The 25,207-nt window shown below is 43.0% G+C and overlaps 1 protein-coding gene and 1 pseudogene across 4 annotated transcripts in view; one reads left to right on the top strand and one right to left on the bottom strand.

Moving 5' to 3' along the window:
* ANKEF1 (ankyrin repeat and EF-hand domain containing 1) overlaps window positions 1-25,207 on the top strand; it is a 280,096-nt gene that overhangs the window by 185,245 nt on the left and 69,644 nt on the right. For all 4 annotated transcript variants that reach the window (XM_069234128.1, XM_069234126.1, XM_069234127.1 and 1 more), the window contains one exon: window positions 13,906-14,132. In XM_069234128.1, coding sequence (XP_069090229.1) covers window positions 13,906-14,132 — 227 coding nt within the window. The remainder of the gene's footprint in view (window positions 1-13,905; window positions 14,133-25,207) is intronic.
* On the bottom strand, window positions 17,844-17,951 carry LOC138297512 (5S ribosomal RNA; annotated as a pseudogene).

Below are 25,207 nucleotides of genomic sequence, written 5' to 3'. Positions count from 1 at the left end.
CCTGTTGGGACCGCAAGTTAGCGGTCTAGTGTTAGGGAGCCGATTCTGGGCTGGGCCTCGGTCCTGCAGGCATAAATGTGCCGTAACGAGCGACCGCGCTTGAGAAAAAAGCCCTTTTTTTTAGCTCTTGCTGTTTTAAGGTTTGTGTGGTTACATCTGTTTTTTTTATAATTACTGTGGCTTTGATGTATTACATTTTAGTACTTTAATAGAAAGAGGAAAACAGAATAGAAAAAAAGGAGAAAATAGTTTTTTAATCAAAGTGTGTGTTTTTTTAAAATTAGCATTTTTAAATTGTGCAAGAGTTATTACTGAGTATTTTAAATGTTCTGGGTCTTTGGGGAAGAGGAGTTTAGTTAAAATAGCCTGTGGAGGGAGTGGAAATCGTTTTTTATTGTTTTAAACAGGAAGTGAGGGTCAGTAAGAGCCCTCCTTCCTGTTGGGACCGCAAGTTAGGGGTCTTGTGTTAGGGAGCCGATTCTGGGCTGGGCCACGGTCCTGCAGGCATAAATGTGCCGGAACGAGCGACCGCGCTTGAGAAAAAAGCACTTTTTTTTTTAGCTCTTGCTGTTTTAAGGTTTGTGTGGTTACATCTGCTTTTTTTATAATTACTGTGGCTTTGATGTATTACATTTTAGTACTTTAATAGAAAGAGGAAAATAGAATAGAAAAAAAGGGCAAAATCATTTTTTAATCAAAGTGTGTGTTTTTTTTAAATTAACATTTTTAAATTGTGCAAGAGTTATTTCTGAGTATTTTTAATGTTCTGGCGGTTTGGGGAAGAGGAGTTTAGTTAAAATAGCCTGTGGAGGGAGTGGAAATAGTTTTTACTTGTATTAAACAGGAAGTGAGGGTCAGTAAGAGCCCTCCTTCCTGTTGGGACCGCAAGTTAGCGGTCTACTGTTAGGGAGCCGATTCTGGGCTGGGCCTTGGTCCTGCAGGCATAAATGTGCCGGAACGAGCGACCGCGCTTGAGAAAAAAGCACTTTTTCTTTTTAGCTTTTGCCGTTTTAAGGTTTTGTGTGGTTACATCTGTTTTTTTAATAATTACTGTGGCTTTGATGTATTAAATTTTAGTACTTTAATAGAAAGAGGAAAACAGAATAGAAAAAAAGGGGAAAATCGTTTTTTAATCAAAGTGTGTGTTTTTTAAAAATTAGCATTTTTAAATTGTGCAAGAGTTATTTCTGAGTATTTTTAATGTTCTGGCGGTTTGGGGAAGAGGAGTTTAGTTAAAATAGCCTGTGGAGGGAGTGGAAATAGTTTTTACTTGTATTAAACAGGAAGTGAGGGTCAGTAAGAGCCCTCCTTCCTGTTGGGACCGCAAGTTAGCGGTCTACTGTTAGGGAGCCGATTCTGGGCTGGGCCTTGGTCCTGCAGGCATAAATGTGCCGGAACGAGCGACCGCGCTTGAGAAAAAAGCACTTTTTCTTTTTAGCTTTTGCCGTTTTAAGGTTTTGTGTGGTTACATCTGTTTTTTTAATAATTACTGTGGCTTTGATGTATTAAATTTTAGTACTTTAATAGAAAGAGGAAAACAGAATAGAAAAAAAGGGGAAAATCGTTTTTTAATCAAAGTGTGTGTTTTTTAAAAATTAGCATTTTTAAATTGTGCAAGAGGTATTTCTGAGTATTTTTAATGTTCTGGTGGTTTGGGGAAGAGGAGTTTAGTTAAAATATCCTGTGGAGGGAGTTGAAATCGTTTTTACTTGTATTAAACAGGAAGTGAGAGTCAGTAAGAGCCCTCCTTCCTGTTGGGACCGCAAGTTAGCGGTCTAGTGTTAGGGAGCCGATTCTGGGCTGGGCCTCGGTCCTGCAGGCATAAATGTGCCGGAACGAGTGACCGCGCTTGAGAAAAAAGCACTTTTTTGAGCTCTTGCTGTTTTAAGGTTTGTGTGGTTACATCTGTTTTCTTTATAATTACTGTGGCTTTGATGTATTACATTTTAGTACTTTAATAGAAAGAGGAAAATAGAATAGAAAAAAAGGGGAAAATCGTTTTTTAATCAAAGTGTGTGTTTTTTTAAAATTAGCATTTTTAAATTGTGCAAGAGTTATTTCTGAGTATTTTTTATCTTCTGGGGGTTTGGGGAAGAGGAGTTTAGTTAAAATAGCCTGTAAAGGGAGTGGAAATCGTTTTTACTTGTATTAAACAGGAAGTGAGGGTCAGTAAGATCCCTCCTTCCTATTGGGACCGCAATTTAGCGGTCTAGTGTTAGGGAGCCGATTCTGGGCTGGGTCTCGGTCCTGCAGGCATAAATGTGCCGGAACGAGCGACCGCGCTTGAGAAAAAAACACTTTGTTTTAGCTCTTGCTGTTTTAAGGTTTGTGTGGTTACATCTGTTTTTTTTATAATTACTGTGGCTTTGATGTATTACACTTTAGTACTTTAATAGAAAGAGGAAAATAGAATAGAAAAAAAGGGGAAAATTGTGGCCAGGCTCTGTATACAATCCACCTGAAGGCAGCCAACCTCCCTGCAGACTGCCAAACCCACACCACGCACAGCCTTTTGCAACACAGTGTAGTGTTGGCCTTTGGGCCCCAGGGTCCCCATCCCCCAGTACCAAAACATATATTAAGAGGAGGGGGCATGCAGCACCCCTCCCCAAGTGTTTATAGACCCTGGGTACCCTATCCTCATGGCCAAATTCAACAAAAAAGGGCAGGGCCCCCCTCACACAGACTTAATAGGCCACATTGCAAGAGAAGGGGGCGTGCGCCCCCCTCCCCGAGCCTTATCAGGCTCTGTGACCTACAACCCCTGGGGCTGAATTGCAGAAAAAATGGGAGGGGGACCATGCGGCCCCCCATCCCCAAATCTTATCACACCCAGGGATCCCATCCCCTGAGGCTATAGCCAATCAAAAAGGGGAAGGGTACAATGATGCTTCCTTCCATGAGCCTTATTAGGTCCCGGGGACCCCATCCACTGGCACTGTATGACATTATAAAGGATAGGGGGACCGTGTGGCCTCCCTCTCTGACTCTTATTAGGCCCCAGGGACCCCATCCCCTGGGGCTGTATTTTATTAAAAAACGGGAGGGGGCTGCAGGGCCTCCCTCCCAGACCTTTATATGCCCCGGGGCAGTACCTTATTTAAAGAGGAGAGGGTAAAGGGGAGTGGATCACATGCCCCTCCAAGCCTACTTTGACCTGGGGAACCCCCTCCCCAGGGCATACCTTAAAGTTAGATGGGTGCCCCGGTGCCCACCTGGGTGGAGTGGCGTAGCATACAGTTGTGCAAGTTTAGACAGTGGAGTGTAGAGGGATGGAGTGAAGGACAGTCTAGTAGAGTGGCATAAAGTATAATAGAGTATAGTGTAATAGCGTACTCTGGAGTGGCGTAAAGTGTAATAACGTACAGTGTAGTAGCGTACAGTGGAGTGGCATATAGTGAAGTTGTTTGGACTGGAGTGGTATATTGTGGAGTGGGGTAGAGTGTAATAGCATATAGATAAGTGGGATGGAGTAGAATACCATACAGTACAGGGGCAAAGTCTAAAGTTGCCTACTATATAATAGCATAGAATGGAGTGGCGTACAGTGGAATAGCATAGAGTGGAGTACAGTGGAGTGGCATAGAGTAGAATAAGATTGAGTGGAGTGGCGTATATTGGAGTGGTGTAGACTGGAGTAGTGTACAGTAGATAGGGTAGAGTGAAATAGCATATAGTGGAGTAGCATAGAGGGAGTGGTATCCAATGGACGAGAGTAGAATGGAGTGGCATAGAGGGGAGTATACTAGAGTGGCGTAGAGTTGAGTGGCATGCAGTGGAATAGTAAAGGTTGAATAGTGTACAGTGGATGACATAGACTGGAATAGTGTATAGAGGAGTAGCGTACAGTGAAGTGGTGTAGACTGGAATGGCATACACTAGAATGGGGCAGAGTATAATAGTATATAGTAGCGCACCATACACTGGATTGTTGTCCAATGGAATAGAATAAATGGAGGGGGTAAAGTGCAGTAGCATACACTGGAAAAGCGTAGAGTGGAGTAGCATACAGTGGAGTGACATGCAGTGGAATAGCAGAGCGTGGAGTGGCTCACAGTGGAATGGCATATACTAGAGTAGCATATTGCGGCGTGGCATACAGTGAAGTGGTGTACAGTGGAGTTGCATCTGACATTGTGTAGCCCCAACTCAAGCTTGCTTTTCCTGCCCTGCCCTCCTCCTTGCTATTCATTGTCCAAGTCCATGCCCCTGCTCCCTAATTACAGCCCTGTGTGGCCGTTGTTCTGCCACTGTCCTTCCCACCTGCCCTGAACAGTTAGCCTGCTGCTCTATCCATCTCCTCCCTACCCTCTGTTGTCCGAGAACCAGCCCACTCCCCCCTGCCCTGTATGGTCTGATGTGCTGCCACTGCCTCCTTCCTCCTGCCCTTCATAGTCCGTTATACTGCAACTGTCTCTCCTGTCTGTCTGGTATTCCCCTCTGCTCCCTGTTGTCCATGCGCATGGCCCTGTCCCCTCCCCATTGTTTTCCATGGTCCGTTGTGCTGCACTGCAGTTCCACTTGCCCTGTGTGGTGTACTGTGCTGCTGCAACCCTTGACACTTGCCCTGTAAGGTCAGTTTGGTGCCCCTGCCCATCTCCCGCCTGCCCACTGTTATCCAAGTCCATGTCCCTACCCCCTACTTCCCTCAGTGATCCAATGTGCCAAAATTGCAACATTTTGAACTTGGGAAGAGGGAGATATTGTAAAAAAAATAAACTGGGGAATTGATTTTACCAAGTTACGTAGGTTGAAAAAGAGGAGATTTTAGGCAAGAGGAAGATATAATAAAGCCCTTTTGGGTTTAAAAGCATCTGAAGTCTCCTGCCTGAATCAGGTCTGTTGGCATGTATGTTTGTACTGCCACTGCCTCTTCTTTCTGCCCTCAATGATCTGTTATATTGCCACAGCCTCTCTTGCCTGTCCTGCATGGTTGGTTTGTTGCCCCGTCCCCCTTTCACTTGCTCTCCATGATCCATTGTACTGCTATTGCCCCTTCTGCATTACAGCTTTCAGTATGCCTTAATAAATGCTAGGTCCCTTCCCAAACATAAACAGGAAATCTGCGAAATGATTGATAATTGGCAGATTGATTGTCTATTTATCACTGAAACCTGGGGTAAAGTAGAATCGGACCCAGACTTCATTGTTGCCTCTCCACCAGGTTTTACCTTCCACAGACTTGATAGACCTCAGAACGGGGGGGTCTGGCCATTATCTATAGGTCTACGTTGGCATGCACATGCATTAGTTCTTCGACAGATTCATGTGAGGCAATGGCATTCACAATTTCTCAAAACAGTGGGGTACTATTAGAGGGGCTGTTGATATATCGTCCACCTTGACCGATTAAACATTTTTTACAGTCTTGGCCTAAGTTGATAGAACCTATGGTTCTGTCTGCAAAAGCTGTGATATTGGGCGATTTTAACATGCACTTTGATGAGACGTCACTCCTAAGATCCGTGAATTCATTGACTTTATGGAGGCCCTGGATTGGACCTCCAGAGTCTCGTTGGCCACCCATATTGCAGGGCATATTCTGGATGGGGTGTTTGCACGAGCTACTCAACAGGTGGAGGTAACCATGATACAGTTTAGTTGGACGGATCATCATCTGCTGAAATTTAAACTCATCTCAAAGAATGTTGGGGCTGCTAACGTAGAAACGAACAAGGTAGTCAGGTTATGGAAACAGGTTAAAGTAGAGGAATTAGGCCCAGCTTTAGAAGCTGGTTGGGATAAGGCTAAAGCTATGGCCTTGCCCCTGATTGACAGCTTTCTGAAAGGAGTGGAAATAACTATGGAATCACCCCTGGTTTACAAAATACCTCAAACTCCTTCAAAGAAAGTATCGACAGCAGGAAAGACGGTGGAAACTTGATCTAGTACCTGAAGAAAGGGTGGCCCTTAAGTCCACTCTAAAGGCTTATAAAGCAGCACAATTTATGGCCAAATCTAAATTTTATACTACCAAAGTAAAGGAGCCTATTAATGCCCCCAGGGAACTTTTTAAGACTATTAAGGCCCTAACTATGCCCATGAAGCCGGCTGGTCTAGAAAAACTCTCCGGGTTTCTGTGACAAAGTTGCTTTCATTTTGAAAATAAGATATTGCAAATACATAGCAACTTTGATACCCAGATCATTCCCGAAGTATTACCCCCCATGATAACAAAGAGTGCTACAGCAGATGGCCAGTCACTAATGTCATATTTTCAACCCCCTTCCATTGATACTATTAAAAAGAAGATTCTTGAAATTAAATCGGGCTCCCCTCTGGATCCGTGTCCTCCTTCCATTTTTTACTTGGTTCCGGATTTAATGGCACGGATGTTGGTCCCCATCTACCAAGAGGTAGCTATGTCTGGGGAGTACCCATCTATCTGGAAAGAAACAATAGTGCCCCTTAAGAAAAAACCAGAGGGGGATAATCAGGACATGAGTAATTTGCGGCCAATAGCACGTGTCCCGTTTTTGGCAAAGATTCTAGAAAAAATTTTGAACTCTGAATTGATCGAGTTTCTAACAAAGGCGGATGCTCTTGATATCTCCCAATACGGGTTCAGAAAAGGGCATAGTACTGAAACTGCCCTAATCTCATCCTCTGATACTATTCGAAGGATGGTTGATGAAGGCAAGGGAGCCGTTTTGGTTCTTTTAGATTCATCCGCTGCCTTCAACACTATCTCTCCCACACTATTAATGTCCCGTTTGCATCATGTGGGTTTGAGGGACAAGGCACTTAAACTTTTGAAGTATTTTCTTACAAATAGATGGATCACAGTTAGATGTGGTGATTTTAAATCTAGACCTTATCTTCTGCCATGTGGGATTCCTCAGGGATCTTTCCTCAGCCCCACATTGTTTAATGTGTATGTAGCGCTTTTGGCTAGTCTAATCCGTACTATTGGTTTCATTCCATCTTCCTATGCTGTGACTCCCAGCTTATTATTCCTATTAATCAGCCATGGGAGGAGGTTGCAGATCGGTTCAATAATTGTATGGTGGAAGTGAGTAAATGGATGAAGACCAATTGGCTAAAAATGAATGCCACCAAAACTGAAGTTTTATGTTTTGGATCTGGAAAGAATTTATGGAACTCACGATGGTGGCCCTCTGAATGTGGTAACTGCCCTGTGCCCACTACTGTTACAAGAAACCTAGGCATTTTGTTCGAACATCTGTCTTTTAAAAAACAGATTAATCATGTGGTAAACATCAGTTTATGGTCAATTAAAATGCTCAGAAAAATCTTCCCCTATCTGTTACATGAATGGAGAGTATCTGCTATCCTGGCATTGGTAATGTCTAAAATAGACTACTGTAATGCACTGTTTGTTAATCTGGATAAGGAGCTGATAAAAAGACTCCAATTAGTTCAGAATTCCGCTGTCAGAGCGGTTCTTAATTTCCCAAGATGTATATCAGTTAGGGAAAGTTTCAGAAAATTACACTGGTTACCAGTGGCGCAGCGTATCCAGTTTAAGTCGCTCTGTCTTCTTTTTAAGGCAGTTCATCGAATAGGACCACAGTACCTGACTTCCAGACTCCTCCTGCATGTACCTAAAAGAAGCTTGAGGTCTTCCCAAGCTCACTTGATTCAGGTCCCTCGCACACATAAAGCCAAATGGGGAGACAAAGCTTTACAGTAGCTGCAGCCAGAGGATGGAATTCTCTCCCACAGATTATTAGGCAAGAATCAGGTTATATGAAATTTAGGAAAATGGTGAATACTTGGCTCTTTCCTCGTAAATTTTTTGGTACATCAAGATCAGGGTCTTTGATTTAGATTGTTTCAGTTTCTTCTATTGGATGTTTTTCTATCTTCATTATTCCTGTTATTTTTCTTATCCTCTTCTATCTTTTACTACGTGCTTTCTTCCCACTGCTTCGATGCTCTTTGAGTAGGAACGATCTTTATAAATCTCGAATTACATTACATTACATTACAAACGTGACACATGCTAGAATTATAGTGGAGCCCGGTTTCCTAAACACACCTACAAACGTGATGTGAGGAATGTACTAAAATGTTTAATGAATGAGGCATTGTAGGTTATGACCAATCAATGTCAGCCAACTTGCTTGCATCTTTATTTATGAAGAAAGTGTAAATTCTCGTAAAACAAGAATGTTATGCCTCAACATCGCTACTAAACTCCATTTATTATTTGTAGTTTAACGTTTCACAATATATTGAAAGTAAAACTGACAATACAAGATTGGAGTTTCTTCTTTTAGTAGTTTAGAGGTCACAAACAGTTTCCTTTCTATATTATATATATTTTTTTAAGGTGCTGCACATACGACTTCGCCTCCTTCATCTTTAGTAAAACAAAGGGCCTCATTATGACTTCGGCAGATGGAAAAGGCCATCTGCCGAAATTCCGACTGGTAGGTTGCCGCCAGTGTTGCAGCCTCCCCACTGGGCCCATTATGAGTTTTCCGCTTGGTCAGCGGGTGGAACCTCAGTTTCCGCCCGCTGGCCCAGCAGAAGATGGCCTACAACATTGTCTTCGGCTCATAGTAGAGCCGGCGGCAATGCTGTAGTACATAAGGTGCACCAGCACCAGCACAATGCTTACTGTCTGCAAAGCAGACAGTAAGCATTGTGATGGTGCTTGCCACAGGGGCTCCTGCACTCCATCTCTGCCAGCCTTTTCATGGTGATGTTACCACCAAGAAATCGCTGGCGGAGAAGGAGGTTTTAATCCGCAGGGCAGCGCTGCTTGCAGCGATGCTCTGGCAGATTAGGACCGCCAGCACCGTCATGCTATTGTGAAGTCGAAATCTGACAGTCAGACTGCGGTGCTACCGCCTCAGTCGTAGTATGGCTTTCTCATTGGTGGCGGTCCGATTGCCACCGCAAACCTGTCTGTCTTTAGACTGCCAGGTTTGTAATGAGGCCCAAAATGTATTCTGCATGTCCACTTATTTGACGGTTGGTACATTTCCCATTATACCATTGTATCCAACAACTATAATAGTGCTAAAAACAGAAAGAATACTATCATATCTCCATTACCTTCATCATATCTCAAAATTAGGTTAGATTGTTTAGGTTTATCGTGTCCATCATCAATTAAAAATTCCTTCCAGATAATTCTTCTGACAACACTTACAGGTCGAAGAGAGATGTTGGCCAATTGTAGCTACTTTGATCAGGTAATAGCACAAAATATTGGATTTTGCAAGCTAAATGAGCATTAACTATTTAAAAAAATGCCTTATATTAATTTCTTTAATTTTTGTTGTGTGTTGCCTTTTCAGAGCTTCCAGAGCATTGTTTTAACAAGCATTTGCAATGCAATGGGTCTCGCGTTTGCTCGAGTTAGAGCTATTAGCATTGTAGACTCCTAACCGAACTTTTCTTGCCAGATAAACTGATAATGAAAAGCAAAACAGTTTCACACATGTGAACTGACTGCCACCATGAGCGTGAAGGTGACACAGAAAAGGAAACAGAAGTTTGCTTGCAGTCAAATGTATCAGCAAAAGTGCAATTATCCAAGTAACCAGCAAAAGTAGAATTATCCATGTAACAGGGTCGATGTCATGCAAAGTGCTCGACTACTGCCCAGCGCGATTGCACTTCCTACGAAATAAAAAGAAATAGCTATTCGGAAAACATGGAGCCTTGTATGTTTTCGGTAGTTGGCCGGTGCGCTTGAGGAAATAGGATGACGTATGCATGCCTTTCACTAATGAAATCAAGCGGATTTTAAAAGGCAAGCCCACGAACCAACCAAACTTATGGGTGTGGTTAAAAGCCCACGGAAAGATTACAGCAGGAGCTAGAGTACTTGCGCGCACTCAACCCTAAAAAACAGTCATCACAAGCAAGCTTGATTATTAACCACACATTCTGTTATAACCTTTTTTGAAACTTTTTAAATATCTTGTTTGCCACAAATCCTTGTTACTGGCAGATTTTAATTGGGTGATAAAAATATTTATTCCAATATAATCTAAAAGAAAAGACTATAGTTGGCGAAAATTGTCAAGCAAACTCCTCATATGCGAGGGATCAAAACATTGTTTAATAATAAGAGCAGAACAACGTGTCCAACAGTTTGTCTCTGAACAACTCACTTTATAAGACACCAGCTTGGAAAATGTCTCCCAGCGTGTGGAATGCTGAGCCTAAGCCTAGGAAAACCAGCTTGAATATACATCTGTCTATATTCTACTAAATTATGGACTGAAGTATTCAAACAGACATTTCAGAAAAGTTACTGGAACTAATATATTATTTTTGCTGATGCTTCCATTATAGTTATGTCAGCCACCATAACAACGAGAAAGAAACATATGTTGAGGAAGGCTTGAAGTACAGGATGACTTTCATCTGGAAGTACAGTTGTCTCTGCTTCACCCTGTACATCACCATTACAGCATATTTCAGATTTCAGTCATGTTCATCTGTGTACCATTCTACCTCCTTGTGATCTTTTAGAACCTTTCTAGGTTTCTATATTCCTATATTCCTATAAATAAAATATTATTGATTCCTGCATCCGTCCATGTCCACCCTTCATAAACTCTCAAACTCCATCAAGACTGCATGCCATTTGATTGCTTATCCATTTTTGCTACCAAAATGCTAATACAAGGAAGAGCTTGCTGCTTTCAGTAAACTCCACGTCTGCCCTATTCATAATATAATCTGTTTTGGGCAAGGATCATTTACCCACCTACCATTTCTGAGGTTGCCCTTTCCCCACAGATCATCCCTCAGTATTCCATAATTTTAGAAGAGTTCCACGTCCTGTGCAAAAAGCTTTCCATTTGTCATGTTAACTATAGGGATTTTGTATATTTCCCATGTACAGGACTACGCAGCCTGTCCGTAGATTAGCATCTAATTGAACTTAATTCTGATGTGGTTGCTAATTGTTCCCTACTTTCCATCTTGCGTGTTCTTCTAGTATCCCTGTGCCACTTTACTGTCTTTTTTCAGTGATCACCTTTTATGAAGAATATACAAATTTATAATGGACGCAGGGTTTAAGCACGTTTACCTCCAAGGTTGTATATTTCTAAAAGCCAATGTTATTATCAGATAACTGGGTGACTAAGGCATACCCAGGTTGGTAAAACCTAAACAAGTCTAGTGTCTTCACCACAAAAGCTGTCTGTGCTTCTCTACGTTATCTGAAACCCTCCATATCACATTTTGTCTCAACATGATCCCCCTTTTTCCTGTTCATTTAAAAAATGTTCTATTGTTCAACTGTAGTCATATCTTGAGGTCTCAATTGTGATCTTGCCCTCCTCATCCAATGTGAACAATTGCATCCTTTCAAGCCACACTTAACTTTATTACCTGAAGCATTTTTAGTTCATTCGTCTAACAATGGAAGGTTTCATTGAGGTGGTCACTACTGTGATTAGAGGTGGTCCTGATACGGTGAGGTGTAAGCTGTCAGGCTTTTCTTAGAGCATAGGTATTGGTAAGGATTTCTGACTAGTTCTAGTCCGATCTCTGCTAGTAAAAGAACAGAAGCCTTGTAATATCATCCACATGTTTGTTTGCTCCTCTATGTTTGGGATCCTTTGGTAGGCACAACGCTTAAGAACTAACCAACAAGGACAAGAGGATAGACCCAGGTAAGTTTTGGTCCTGGTGTGAAACACTTATTAGCAGGGCCCATGCTGGTGAGAGCCACTACCTTGATTCCATGTAGCCTATACTCTTTGTCCAAAGCTATTCGGGCCAGGTCAGATGGGGTGTGATTGGAGCAGGTACCTGATGTTGAGCACACTTTGACAAATCTTTCCCAAAACAGTCTGTTGTTGGCTTTAAACTTTTGTCTTCTAAAGGAAGATAGGATTAACTGAATGTCAGTTACAACACATTAATACCAGAGCAAGAGAAACTAGTAACTTGAATGTACAGCTTTACATGCTGAGGAAATGTGGATTACTGGTGTGTGCATGTTGCTTTATGTGCTGGAAGAATATGGATTTCTACCATGGTAATAGCACTTCTGCTGAGACATTTTTGAAACTGACATGAATGGATATGATGCTATTGATGTGGGCATCAGTGTGGTTTTATCTGCATGGCTATATATATGCTGGGGCAAAGCTGTATTTAGCCATGACAGTAGGTGTGTATATACTGGCGACAGTGTAGATTGTTTGTATACATTTTCTGATACACACATATATGAGTTGGTGCTGTGAAGAAATATTGCTCCCTTTGGCAGACCATTTATTGTTGGTATATTTGATTTTCAGTTGTGATTTTTGCTCCCAATTCAGCAATGGATGCTGAAAAGTCTTCATACTTTCTTGATTGTAGCAACAAAATGGATAGTAGGAAAATCCATGTGTGTCTAAGGCCCTCATTATGACTTTGCCGGTCTTTTCAGCAGACTGCCGAAGCCACAGACGCAAGAGGTCCGCCAGTGCTGGCGGTCTTCCCACCACCGTATTATGAGTACTGAAGGATTTCTGCCACAATTTGGATGGAAATCCTACAGTAGTCGTGCTGGCGGTCGGAGGCGCATGAGCGGTTTCATCACCGGCCCCACCCTGCCAAAAGGACTCCACCAGCCGTATTACAACATTTAATACGGCCTGGCGGTGTCCTGATGGCGGGGATCTGCCGGAGGTTGAAGTGCCTGTTCCTGTTCCCTGCCGGACGACCTCCTCGCCAGACAAGGTAAGTTGATCGTTCGACATGGGGGGGGGATGGTAGGGTGGGGGATGTTGTGTGTGCGTGTGTGAGTGAGTGTTGTCTCCGTGTGTGAATGTAAGTGTGTACGCGTGTGTGTATGCATGTGTGTATGGGTGTTTGAATGCGTGTTTGAATGCACGTGTGTATGGGCATTTGAATGTATGTATGATTGTTGAAGTGAGTGCGTGTTGGAATGTTTGTGTGAATGCGAGTATGGATACATGTGAGTGAATCGAGTATGGATGCGTGTGAGTGAATGTATGTATGTAAGTGATGGTGAGTGAGTATGCAGGGTGCGTGTGTATGTGTTTGTGTGCATGTATGCAGTGGGGTTGGGGTGGGGATTAGGGCGCTGTTCTAATAGGGAGTGGGAGGAAGGGGGTTCTGGTATGGAAGGAGGGTGGGGGGGTTTCGGATTGCAGGGAAGGTTGGGGGAGTCATCTACCGGTGACAGGAAAGAAATTTCCTGTCACCTGTAGCATTTCCACCAGGGTTTTCGTGGCAGTGCTACCGCTGCGGAAACCCTGGTGGAAATCTGACTTGTGATGCAGCCGGCGGTCTTCAGTGGACCGTCGAGTCGGAGATGCTAATCTCCAGCCCGGCTGCCACCCACCCTGGCGGTATAATTAGGTATGTGGCTGGTGGCAGAGGCCAACCGCCACACTCATAATGTGGTGGTCTTCTCTGCCGGCCCATCGGCGGTGAGGCTGCCACTGTGACCATGGCGGTCTTCAGACCGCCAGGGTCATAATGAGGGCCAAAGTGTTTAAATCTGAAAGTGTTCTGGATCTTTTGGGTGTTGTACTGTATTAGATCGTATTGCATTAGTATATATAGATGAATCAAAGTTGAAATTAAGTGTTTATATTCTTAGATTCTGGATACACGGCCCTTTCCATTATTGCACGTGACACTCTTGTGCCCTGTCAATCAGATGCTTGGTATTAGCTCACTAGGCAAAGAAATTAACAAAGCGTTATATGGGTAGAGTAACCTAGAAATGGTTAATAATGCAGATAGCATAAGTGCATTAATATATTGTTTTAAATATAAAGAAGGGAAGGTCTTGTGCTTTAGAACACGTGTATCACATCTCTTTTCTCATTTTTCTCCTTATAACAATGCTAATGTGCTCATTTTTCTCCTTATAACAATGCTAATGTGCTCATTTTTCTCCTTATAACAATGCTAATGTGCTCATTTTTCTCCTTATAACAGTGCTAATGTGAATGCAACTGACAATTTCCTGTGGACGCCTTTACATCACGCTTGCCATGCAGGCCAACAAGATATCGCTGAGCTTCTAGTTAAATCTGGAGCAAAAATAGATGCCATCGCCTTAAATGGATCAACGCCACTTATGAGAGCAATTGAGAGTTGTAGCTTGACGTGTGTGCAGTATTTATTGAGTGTTGGAGCCAAAGTCCAGCTTACCAACAGAAAAGGTAAAACTTTCAAAGCACATTTTTGGGGGACCTTGTATTTTTTATCACTATAATTGTAAAATTTCTATCTTTGTTCTCAGAAGTTTCCTTCTCATTAGTCCAATTATTTATCCAGTCGCTGGCAGGCATAAAAAATATCACAGGCTTTCAAAAAAAAGAACTGTGAGCATGTCACAAGCTAAGTGTTCTTACCTATTTTCCTGATAGCAGTCGATTCGATTCATAAAACTTTATTAAGCTAATTCAAAACAGACATAAAGGTACATAAGACATGTAATAGTACAACATGATACAAAACGTTTAGCAGACATAAAACATTAATAAATAGATCCATAAAATGCACATTAAAAATGAATGAATAAATAAATGAATGAATATATAGGCCATCATAATCATGAGATCGATACAGAAGTCTAAAATGAAAGTAACAACTAATCCACAATAGTTTTTCTCACACTGATGGCCTTCAATATGTAGAGCGCAACATTAAAACATACGGAGGGATCCTTCAATGCAAGCAAAAACTTCAGGGCAACTTTTTAGTATCTAATGTTCTGAGCAACACAAATGGGTTTAAGATAAAATTGCCTATTAAGCAAATAGAAATTAAAACACCATAAAGTGCAACGTTATTGGTTTGCTCACACCATCACACGGGCACTATTAGGAGGGTGGGACTTCATTTTAAGAAAAGCCACTAGATGATAAACAATAGCAAATGTGAGTCTTGGCAAAACAAAACAATGCTGCTTATTGGTAACGTAAGACAAATACCTTTTCGAGCCTTTCTCCGAAGAAAGAGACATATAAAAGGCAACCGTCAGTGTCATCATTTCAGTGCCCATTCACCATTCCAGTTTCTGTTGCAAAAAAGGTTTGCTTAATACCCTTCTTGATGAATGATAACACCTGGAGGGGATCCATCTATACTGACGATTTAAACTCTGTGTTAAAAGGGGAATTAAATTAAGCTAGCCAAGGGATATGTGAGACATTATCCAGGGTTAGACAGTCTAAAATGATTGATTTGGTAAAACTAGTTTCCTCTTTCGCCCATATAGAAAGCCATAAAAGCAAAGGTCTGACCAAAAGCACCAAACTCCTGATGGGCAATCACAGCACGGGTAGGCAGAGTAAACGTTTTAAGAAACTATGTTCCTCAACTTGCATGACTTTGCTACAGGTATAATCCCAAAGGGCAGCCCCATATGTGGCAGTTGCTACCCCTCTTGCCTTATACATTTCTACCATTTCTCTAATGAGTCGGTCACCAAGTTTATTAGAAAACCTCAAAATCACATGGGAATTTCTACTCATTTTCACTCTAGCTGCTAAGAACTGCTGTGCTCAGGAACCATTACACAAAAATAAAACCCCTAAATAATAAAAGAAGTTTACATTAACAATTGGGGTATTGCCCTGGAAAAAGGTTTTGTGTTTTTTAGTTCGAGCGTTAGCGTTCGGCCTGCTGTATACTAAAGAGGCCTGCTGTATACTAAAGTGTACAATAGAGTGAGTTCCAGCATTTTGATTTGTTAGTTGCAGTGCCCTTCAGAAATCCTTGCTTGTTAGTGGTCAGTTCTGCCTCTTTGTCCTGCCTTTTTAGGTCGAGCGTTAGCGTTCGGCCTGCTGTATACTAAAGTATACAATAGAGTGAGTTCCAGCATTTTGATTTGTTAGTTGTGGTGTCCTTCAAAAATCCTTGCTTGCTAGTGGTCAGTTCTGCCTCTTTGTCCTGCCTTTTTTACTTTGGGAGCAGCACAAAGTACTGTGTAATTACGCCACGTCCTGTTTATCTCTTCTGTAAGGGACTTTTTTTGGCATTTGCTTGTTTCACCTCAACAGTGTGGGTTCTTGTTCAGTCCCTCGTCCCCACCAGCTCCCTCTGTAAACATAAACCAACATCAGAGGAGGGCTTTTCCAGGGCCAGCTTGCCCTCGCTCTCTTTATTTTCAGTCTGTGTGGCAAGAAAAGTCCACTCAGTAATTTACAGCGCTAGGAGCTGTAACTCGAGCAAACACAAGAGCACTGCATTCCCCCACCCCACCCCCAGCTTTGTAAACTCCTAATCGGACTTTTCTTGCCACACAAATGAAAAAAACTGCAGGGTGATCGCGCTGCGTTTTTTTTCTTCTTTTCATTTCTGTGGCAAGAAAAGTCTGGTTAGGAGTTTACAACGGTAATAGCTCTAACTTGAGCAAACGTGTGACCCGTTGTATTGAAAATGCTTATTAAATGCTCTGGGTTACGTCCGATTCTCCCATTTTCACAGGCTGCAGCAGCCCCTCCCCAACCTAGCACGACTATCAGACGGCCCTTCTCACGCACTCAATTACAATGGACAACCCTGACCTGACACAGCATGTGCTGCGCCTCCTTGGACCCCTCCTTAGGGCATGACAAGGAGGAGTCACCAGGGGAGACTCTGCTTCTGAACAGCAGAGTTCATTCTCCCCTCCCAAGGATGATTAGTTGCTGCTATGCAGGAGTTCTCTCTTCGTTATCCCACTGAGTGGCAACACCTCCATTCACTCTGGCTGGGAGAAATATATCTTCTACATTACCTTAACAAATCCAGAAATAAACGGGAAGGCAAGCCCTCTTCTTGCACTTTTTTCACTTAATGGAGAGGCTCTGTCACTCTGTAAGTGCCATCTGCAACATATTCGTCTTGCCTTACAGGCAGAGGGTGGCCAGTCTTTTCTTTACTTTTGTCAAACCAGGGTCCCACAGAAAGTATTTAAGAGTTGTTGAAAAAATCAGATCTTTCATCATGGAATCCTTTCTCAAACAACATGCAAAATAATGCCCCTTCTTACAATACAAGTGAAACTGAAAGAGACAGAGGTCTTTAGTTTAATGCTTAGGACGCAACAGTGAGTAATGTGCTCTCTGCTGGGATGTTTTCCTATGTTGAACAGGTTTTATTCTGCACACGCCCTGCTCACCCATTCTTTCTATGGTCGATAAATGGATCGTTAAGTTAATGACACCTGTTACAGTGCCATGAAATGCCGGAAAATGCTTTGGAATGCTTTTACAACAACTCAAATTGTACGCACCTTTCCTCTTTTTATTCCCTGTTTCTGGAATGCTCTGCTTTTACACTAGTGTCTGCAACTCATTTCATTCTTCCACACCGAATACATCATCGTCCTTTTATCACATTTCCGACACGATGTGCTGATTTTTTCCATTTGGGTGACAATAGTGGGCTCAAGCACTATTTCTTGGGGGCTAAGGCTTATTCATGGCACAAGTCTTAAAGAAAATAAGTGGGGGGACTGGCCAAGTTAGACACTATGCAAGTGACATCACGGCACATGACACCACGGCGTGTGAAATCGCACCTGGAATCACAGGTAGTGGTATCACAACCCATGACCTGACAGGAAATAATATCACAAGAAGTGAGATCTGATCTTAAGACCTCACGCATATGCTTACCGCAAGAAAGCAAAGCCTTAGCTAGGGATCCCTTTGCCCGTTGTGGAGCAAATGTTTTCTTCAGCTTGGGCCGAGTGTAAAGTGCAGAATAATTGTACGTTTTCCTTTGGAAAGTGTGTATTTTAGTGTTTATTGCTGTTCTTTTTTATTTCTTTTTTTAAGACAGGAAAAAAAAGAGTGCAGGAAATAAAAAGTGGAAAATTAGCGAGGAAGCTGTGTAATTAAGCTAAGACGTGTAGCACCTAGTGTCTGCGAGAGGCAAAATGCCTACAGCACCTGGTATTCCAGGCGGTCTCCCATCCAAGTACTAATCGGGCCTGACCCTGCTTAGTTTCTGGGATCGGGCACATTCAGGGTGGTATGACTGTAGGCAGGAAAAGCTGCAGTTTCAGCTCTCTTCTGCTCACCAAACCCACCGCCCAGATCCTGCTGCTCTTAATTGCACCTGCACAGGCTCCCCTTGGGAAGTCGGACATGCACTCACTGCCGGAGGTCCAATGCCCCAACCCACATGGAACCCATTTTTAGGGTCGAGCCTGCGTCGCATGTGCTTGCGCATGCGTTTCATTTGCGACACGCGTTAGTAGTTAGAAAAGGGCTCGGAGCCCCGCCCATGTCACGTCAGTGTCTTTCATCGGTTCGTGGGCTTGCCTTTCAAAATCTGCTTACTTTCATTAGTGGAAGGCATACATACGTCATACCTTTTCTGGTGGTTAGCCCTCCTCGAGCGCAGCGACCAAGTACTGAAAACATGCGAGGTTCGCTGTTTTCTGTCCGGTTTGTGGACTACTTTTTATCTTTTTTCGCAGCGCGATCTCGCTTGGCAGAAGTCGAGCGCTTTGCATGACATCTACCCTGTTACATAGTTAATTGCAATTTTGCCTGTTACGTAGAAAATTGCACTTTTGCCGATAGGTTTAATGTGGCAAGAAAAGTCCGGTTGGGAGTTTACAATGGCTAATAGCTCTAACTTGGAGAAATGCGAGACCTGTTGCATTGCAAATGCTTGTTTGACTTATGCCCTCAGCCCATTGTAAATGTTTATTTATTATCCACCAATCTTTTAGAAGTCAACTCCCCAAAAGCACTTGTCAGTTTCTGCAAAATAGCAGCAATTGTTACCTAGCTTTCAGTTTTGCAAAGATATTTCCATTTCTTTAGCAACTTTTGCCCTTTAAGGTCATTATCTTAAATGTCTCTGTCTCTGATCTGTTTGTTTCTTTCTGCCTCTCTCTCTCTCTCTTGATATCTCTCTCTCTCTCTCTCTCTCTCTCTCTATATATATATATATATATATATATATATATATATATACGAATACATGTATATATATTCTCAGTGTATCTCAAAATGAAGTCAGAACACATAACTTGTTCAGCTTTTCTCCACTTTTGTGAAAACCAGTCCTCTTTCAAGTATTTATCTTGAAAAAGAATATGTTGCCTATCTGCACTATCTGGACCCAGTCTTCCCCTTACTAAATTTACATTGCCTGAATACTTTCGAGTCTAATAAGGTGGTCAGATGTTCAGAACAAAAAAACGAGATGACTATAGACTATAGAAATAGGACTACACGTTGGCACAAGACTGGTGGTATTAGTGCTAAGAGAGTTTTTTGCTATGGTGGTGGTATAAAAATACAAAATTGGTAAGTTCTCATGCTCATTTTTATGTTACTTAGTGTCGTTTTATAGCCACAGTTTGCTATTTGTACGGATGGTGGATTGGTGCCTGGAGGTACATTGTTGGTGTTTCAAGAGTGTACTATTTGCGCAAAGTTAGTGATGTCACCTTCTGTGACCACTTATGTGAAGAAAGGGCACTTACATGGGTTCTCTGGTGTTGATATCTGTTCAAAGTCCTCTGCTGTGCCTGCAGTGCATTGGGATTTGGCTTTTGGTGGTGCTGAAATTGTAATTCCATATACTGACTCCTATTGAGCAGGTCTGGTAGCCTATGGCACCAGGAAGGGCATGAGATTCTTTGAGTTTATTTTGGTGAGGGCAGACCTGGCAAACTGCAAAAAAACTTCACAGTGTGAGGAGAGGGCAGTGCTTTGGAGAGGACAGGGTCTCCTACCTACAGCTACCTGAGAAGCACCGTACCCTCTGCAAATTCTCTCACATCCTTTCACCACCCAAACAAAAGGGTCTCTGAGTCTGTCACCAATGTTCTGGGTTGTTTTCAGACAGCTTTATGGGCATCTGCTGCTTACAACCTCCAAAAAAGAGCTGGAAAGCCGCTCTGAGCAGTGCTCCCAGCTGTCTTTTCTGCCACCATGTGACTTTGGCTCCTCACTCGGTGACCGTGTGAAGGGACCCAAAATCGGGTGAAACACAGTGGCACCATGTGAGTTGGCAGGTCTTTGAGGGAAGAATAGTCAAGAAGGTGTCAGATCAATACTGTCACAGCAGGGGTTCAGCAAAGGCACAGATGTACTCACGTTAACTGAGGACAGACCAGCAACATGCACAACAAAATTCACACATGTAGCTAGCTATGCAGTGACCCTGGGGTGCCAAAAGCTGAAACTGAGACACTGATCTTTGATGAGGAGGGAGATAAACATATATAGACAGTGGCGTAAGGAAGTGACACAGCAAACCAAGAGCGATGAAACATTCACAACGTGCATAGGAATATTGGGTTTAATTAGTTCACTTTGAGCACTGCAGGCACTTAAAACATGTACTCTGCTCTCTCTGTTCTCTCTTCTCCAAGAAAGCCCATCATTATACAGCTCCTGGCCTGCACTTAAAAGGGGGATAGAGAGCCTCCGGCAGGCAGATGCAGTGAGTGACTGCACCCACCTGCAGGGGATGCCTGGGTGGTCAAGTGGACACCCTTTCCCCCTTTGCGGTGATCTCCCTCAGCTGGCTTACCGAGGTGGTGCGCAGAGGGCCTCTTTGCCTCAGCACCAAATCCATTATATGTTGCAGGTGCAGAGATAAAGTGTTTCCCTCATTTGCATGGGGCCATGCCCCATGCAAATTAGGGAATGTCCCTTTAAAACAGCACAAGGTATATCTGTATTAGGGAAGAGATAAACAAGTATCTGAAGCCCCCTCTATAGTGTCACAATGCCAAGGGGGACAGAAAGATGGTACACACGTCTGGTGGACCTCAGGGGCACTTCAGGTAATACAACCCTGGTAAGTGTGCAGAATGGACATAACTTCATAGGGGATGATGTGCTTTGGGTTATCCAACACCCACCTCCAAGTAAATGCATTCTTGGATTAGTTGGTGGGTCTGAGCATTCTGGTATGGGTGTGCTAGAGCATATGTCAATTTATTGACACTTTTCACACTCCAGACACAGGCACAGTCAACCCTGAGTCTTTGAAGTGTTTGTTTTGAACATCTCCCTGCTCCCAAAGTGTATTCATTGATACCTGATGACTCTTAATGTGATTGAAATAAGCCTTTTAATTTTAAGAGTGTATTTTTTCATAAGAAGATATTGTCACACGTTTTTTTTCTAGTACTTAGAGGGATTATATCTTCAGTGCAATGGCAATGAGGGACACGGTGCATATATAAGTGTTCTTTTTTTGTGACTGTTCTGCCTTTTTTTGATGGGAGGAATAGGCGAGCAGAACAGACGACCCCTCTATGTATTTTTATCCTTTATGTGCCAGAGCTGGACTGGAAGTTGTGTGAGCGTGTCTGCCCTTATTTGGTCTTTAATAATTTATGGATAAGGGGCGCGTTAGAGGTTTGAGGGACCTTTTAACTCTGCTAAGAGTGTTCCACCATGGACACAAATTATATTCATAACCTAACCAGCAACAATACAACTTGTTTTATCAAATCATTATCAGAAATCTTGAGTCAGAAAACTTTACACACCATGGCCCATGTGACCATGAATAACCACACCTTTTGGTAAAGTTAGAGTGTTTATTTCCCTAGATTGACAATGCTAATATCATGTAAAGTGATCCTAAAACCAAATGATAAACATATATGAAGAACACAGGCTGACCAAAGCGGCGATGCGTTGTTTTTCTCCCTTGCAAGAGAGCGATGCGTTGATTTCCAGATGTGGGACCTTGGATCCGTGCAGCGTTGGGTTGACTTGGACGCCCAGGGTTGATGCGTGGAAAATCTGGTCGTACAGTGTTAGAACACCACGCTGCGTGAGGTTTGCGTCATTATCAGCCTCCATAAGCGGGTGTTGCGCGTTGTTTCTCCAGCTGGGTTGCGTCAATCTCCCAGTGGCAATGCAGGTGAAGTGTCAATTTCAGCCGTGAAGCTGGCGGCTCGTCATTTATCAGCCACGTCCTGGAAGGTGCGTCGTAAATCTCCTTGCACTGTGTTCTGTGCGTGGATTTTCAGTTCTTGGCTGCCAGCTTCACCTCTCAAGGGCCCAGAGACTGGATAGGGCACCACTTGGCAGGGCAGGAGTCCCAGCAGAGAGTGCAGGTGCTGACAGGGGAAGTCTTTATTGGCCCTGAGACTTCAACAACAGGAGGCAAGCTCAATTCAAGCCCTTGGAGATTCTTCTCAAGCAGGAATGCACAACAAAGTTCAGTCTTTGTCCCCTTTCACAGACACAAGTCTCTCTTGTTTTTAAGATCCTGCCTTGCCTAGGTAAGGCTCCCGACACACACTAGGGGGTTGGAGACTGGATTGTGTGAGGGCAGGAACAGCCCTTTCAGGTGTGAGTGACCATTCCTCTCCTCCCTCCCAGCACAGATGGCTCATCAGGATATGCAGGCTACACCCCAGCTCTTTTTGTGTCACTGTCTAGAGGCGAGGTGCAAACAGCCAAACTGTCAAACTGACCCAGACAGGGAATCCACAAACAGGCAGAGCCACCGAATGGTTTAAGCAAGAAAATGCCTACTTTCTAAAAGTGGCATTTTCAAACACACAATCTAAAATCAAACTTTACTAAAATATGTTTTTTTTAAATGATGTGTTCAGAGACCCTAAACCCCATATTTCTATCTGCTCCCAATGGGAATCTGAACTTTAATAATATTTAAGTGCAGCCCCCATGTTAACCTATGAAAGAGATAGGCCTTGCACAGTGGAAACCGAATTTGCCAGTATTTCACTGCCAGGACATATAAAACACATTAATATATGTCCTACCTTAAACATACACTGCACCCTGCCAACGAGGCTACCGAGGCCTACGTTAGGGGTGCCTTGCATGTAAGAAAAGGGAAGGTTTAGGCCTGGCAAGTGGGTACACTTGCCAAGTCGAATTGGCAGTTTAAAAACTGCATACACAGACACTGCAGTGGCAGGTCTGAGCCATGTTTACAGGGGCTACTAATGTGGGTGACACAACCAATGTTGCAGGCCCACTAGTAGCAGTTAATTTACAGGCCCTGTTCACTTCTAGAGCCCTGTACTAGGTACTTACTAGTAAATCAAATATGCCAATCATGGAAAGCCATTTACACATACATTTTACATAGGAGCATTTGCACTTTAGCACTGGATAGCAGTAGTAAAGTGCCCAGAGTAACAAAAACAGCAAAAACAGAGTCCAGCACACATCAACAACCTGGGAAACGAAGGCAAAAAGTTTGGAGAGACCACGCCAACGATGCTAAGTCTAAAAGTACCTAAGCAAAAAGAATAAAAACCTGCAACAAAGGCAATTGCATTTTGTTATACCTGACCTGAATGGATCAGCAAGCTGTGATTTCTTCATCAGTTTGACATCGGTCTAGTCAGCATATTCAGGGGAAAGTGAAGGGGACTGGCTCAGCCATGACTGGGCTCTAGGTTAACTGAATCAGCTTAGAAAGGGCATCATACTAAGGAAACATCATCTTTAACATTAACAAAATTTAGCAGTGAGGCTACAGGTTACGAAGAAAGGACATCAAGAACTGCTCTGCTTCTGGTAAGGTCAGTCGGGATAAGTCAAAACCACAAAGGTACTTTCCCGAGATCTGAATTGGCCAGTACGTCCTGTGTTTTCAGTAGAACTAAAAAACAGTATTTTTTAAATCTGTGATAAAGTTCAGTAGTCTTTCACACGTCGATGATTGGCTCCTCTTCTCCCGCTCCCGTCACCGGTTCTCGTCAGGTAACATTTTGTTGCAATCATAACTCCAGTCAGTGAAGCCATTGTCACGTCTTGGGAACTTCAGCTTCTCACGCACCAAAGATACAAATGTGTCTATGGCTAGTACAGTACATTACAGCGCATGGTTCTCACAGGAAAGTTTGAGGCATCAACTAATTTAACGTTACAACATTACAAAACCTTGGTCAGCACTGTGTGAACACAGAACAATGACAATATGAAGTCTGCTGAGACAGAAAATTATTTATGAACATTTATTTATGTCATGAAAGTTAACATGAGGTCTTGTCGACTAGGCCCATAATTTCACAATTATTCTATGCCTAGTGTATTTAAGCAAATACATTTCATTAATACATTAATATGGTCCACTAATACATTTAGGGGGTTATTACAACTTTGGAGGAGGTGTTAATCCGTCCCAAAAGTGACGGTAAAGTGACGGATATACCACCAGCCGTATTACGAGTCCATTATATCCTATGAAACTCGTAATACGGCTGGTGGTATATCCGTCACATTTGGGACGGATTAACATCTCCTCCAAAGTTGTAATAACCCCCTTAGTTCTGTATGTGCGTATTAATTCTAAAAGTTAATATTATTTCTTCATTAATGTCGTACACGTTATGCTTGCCACATAGGTGGGTACATTTTCAAAACACTTGGGGCCATATGTAAGAACACATTTTCCCATAGACACAGAATGGGCAAAACCCTTTGTTACATCTGGCCCCTGATTTCTTCTATATTACCATAATTCATGTAAATTCTTAGTTGCTAACCAATACAGATTTATTATTAATTACTTCAGCTTTCACAGTTGAAAGCAGCCTTGGAAAATACTTTAATCTTTGCACTTTGTTGCAACGAGTACACTCAGTAGCAGCCTGACCCTCTCCAGGAAATCTTAGGCTCCCCCGCTGAGGACATTTGAAACTGGTTTGGGTTTCACGATTCATTTGACAGAATAATTTTTGAAATGTATGCCTTTGTTTAAAGTCCATATAGTCATTATCTTGGCGTAGTATCCAGGGCCTTGGACAAATCAATCAATCAATCAATCACTAGATTTATAAAGCGCACTATGTACCCATCAGGGTTTCGAGGCGCTAGGGGGGAGGAGGGGGTAGCTGCTAATGTTAGAAGAGCCATGTCTTGAGGAGTCTCCTGAAGGTGAGGAGGTCCTGGGTGTGGCGTAGCGAGGTTGGGAGTGAGTTCCAGGTCTTGGCGGCGAGGTAGGAGAAGGATCTGCCGCCAGAGGTCTTGCGCTGGATTCGGGGGAGGATGGCGAGGGCGAGGTTGGCAGAGCGAAGTTGGCGTGCGGGAACGTAGAAGTTGAGTCTGGTGTTCAGGTAGGTGGGTCCGGTGTTGTGTAGTGCCTTGTGTGCGTGGGTGAGGAGTTTAAAGGTGATCCTCTTGTCCACGGGGAGCCAGTGGAGGTCCTTCAGGTGGTGCGAGATGTGACATCGGCGGGGTATATCGAGGATCAGGCAGGCGGATGCGTTCTGGATGCGTTGGAGTCGTTGGATGTCTTTAGTTGGGATGCCTGTGTAGAGTGCGTTGCCGTA

The sequence above is a fragment of the Pleurodeles waltl genome, chromosome 5 (assembly GCF_031143425.1).
Source record: "Pleurodeles waltl isolate 20211129_DDA chromosome 5, aPleWal1.hap1.20221129, whole genome shotgun sequence".
Classification (NCBI taxonomy): Eukaryota; Metazoa; Chordata; class Amphibia; order Caudata; family Salamandridae; genus Pleurodeles; species Pleurodeles waltl.
The sequence above is the reverse complement of the archived record's forward strand: the minus strand, read 5'-3'. Positions and strand labels throughout refer to the sequence as shown.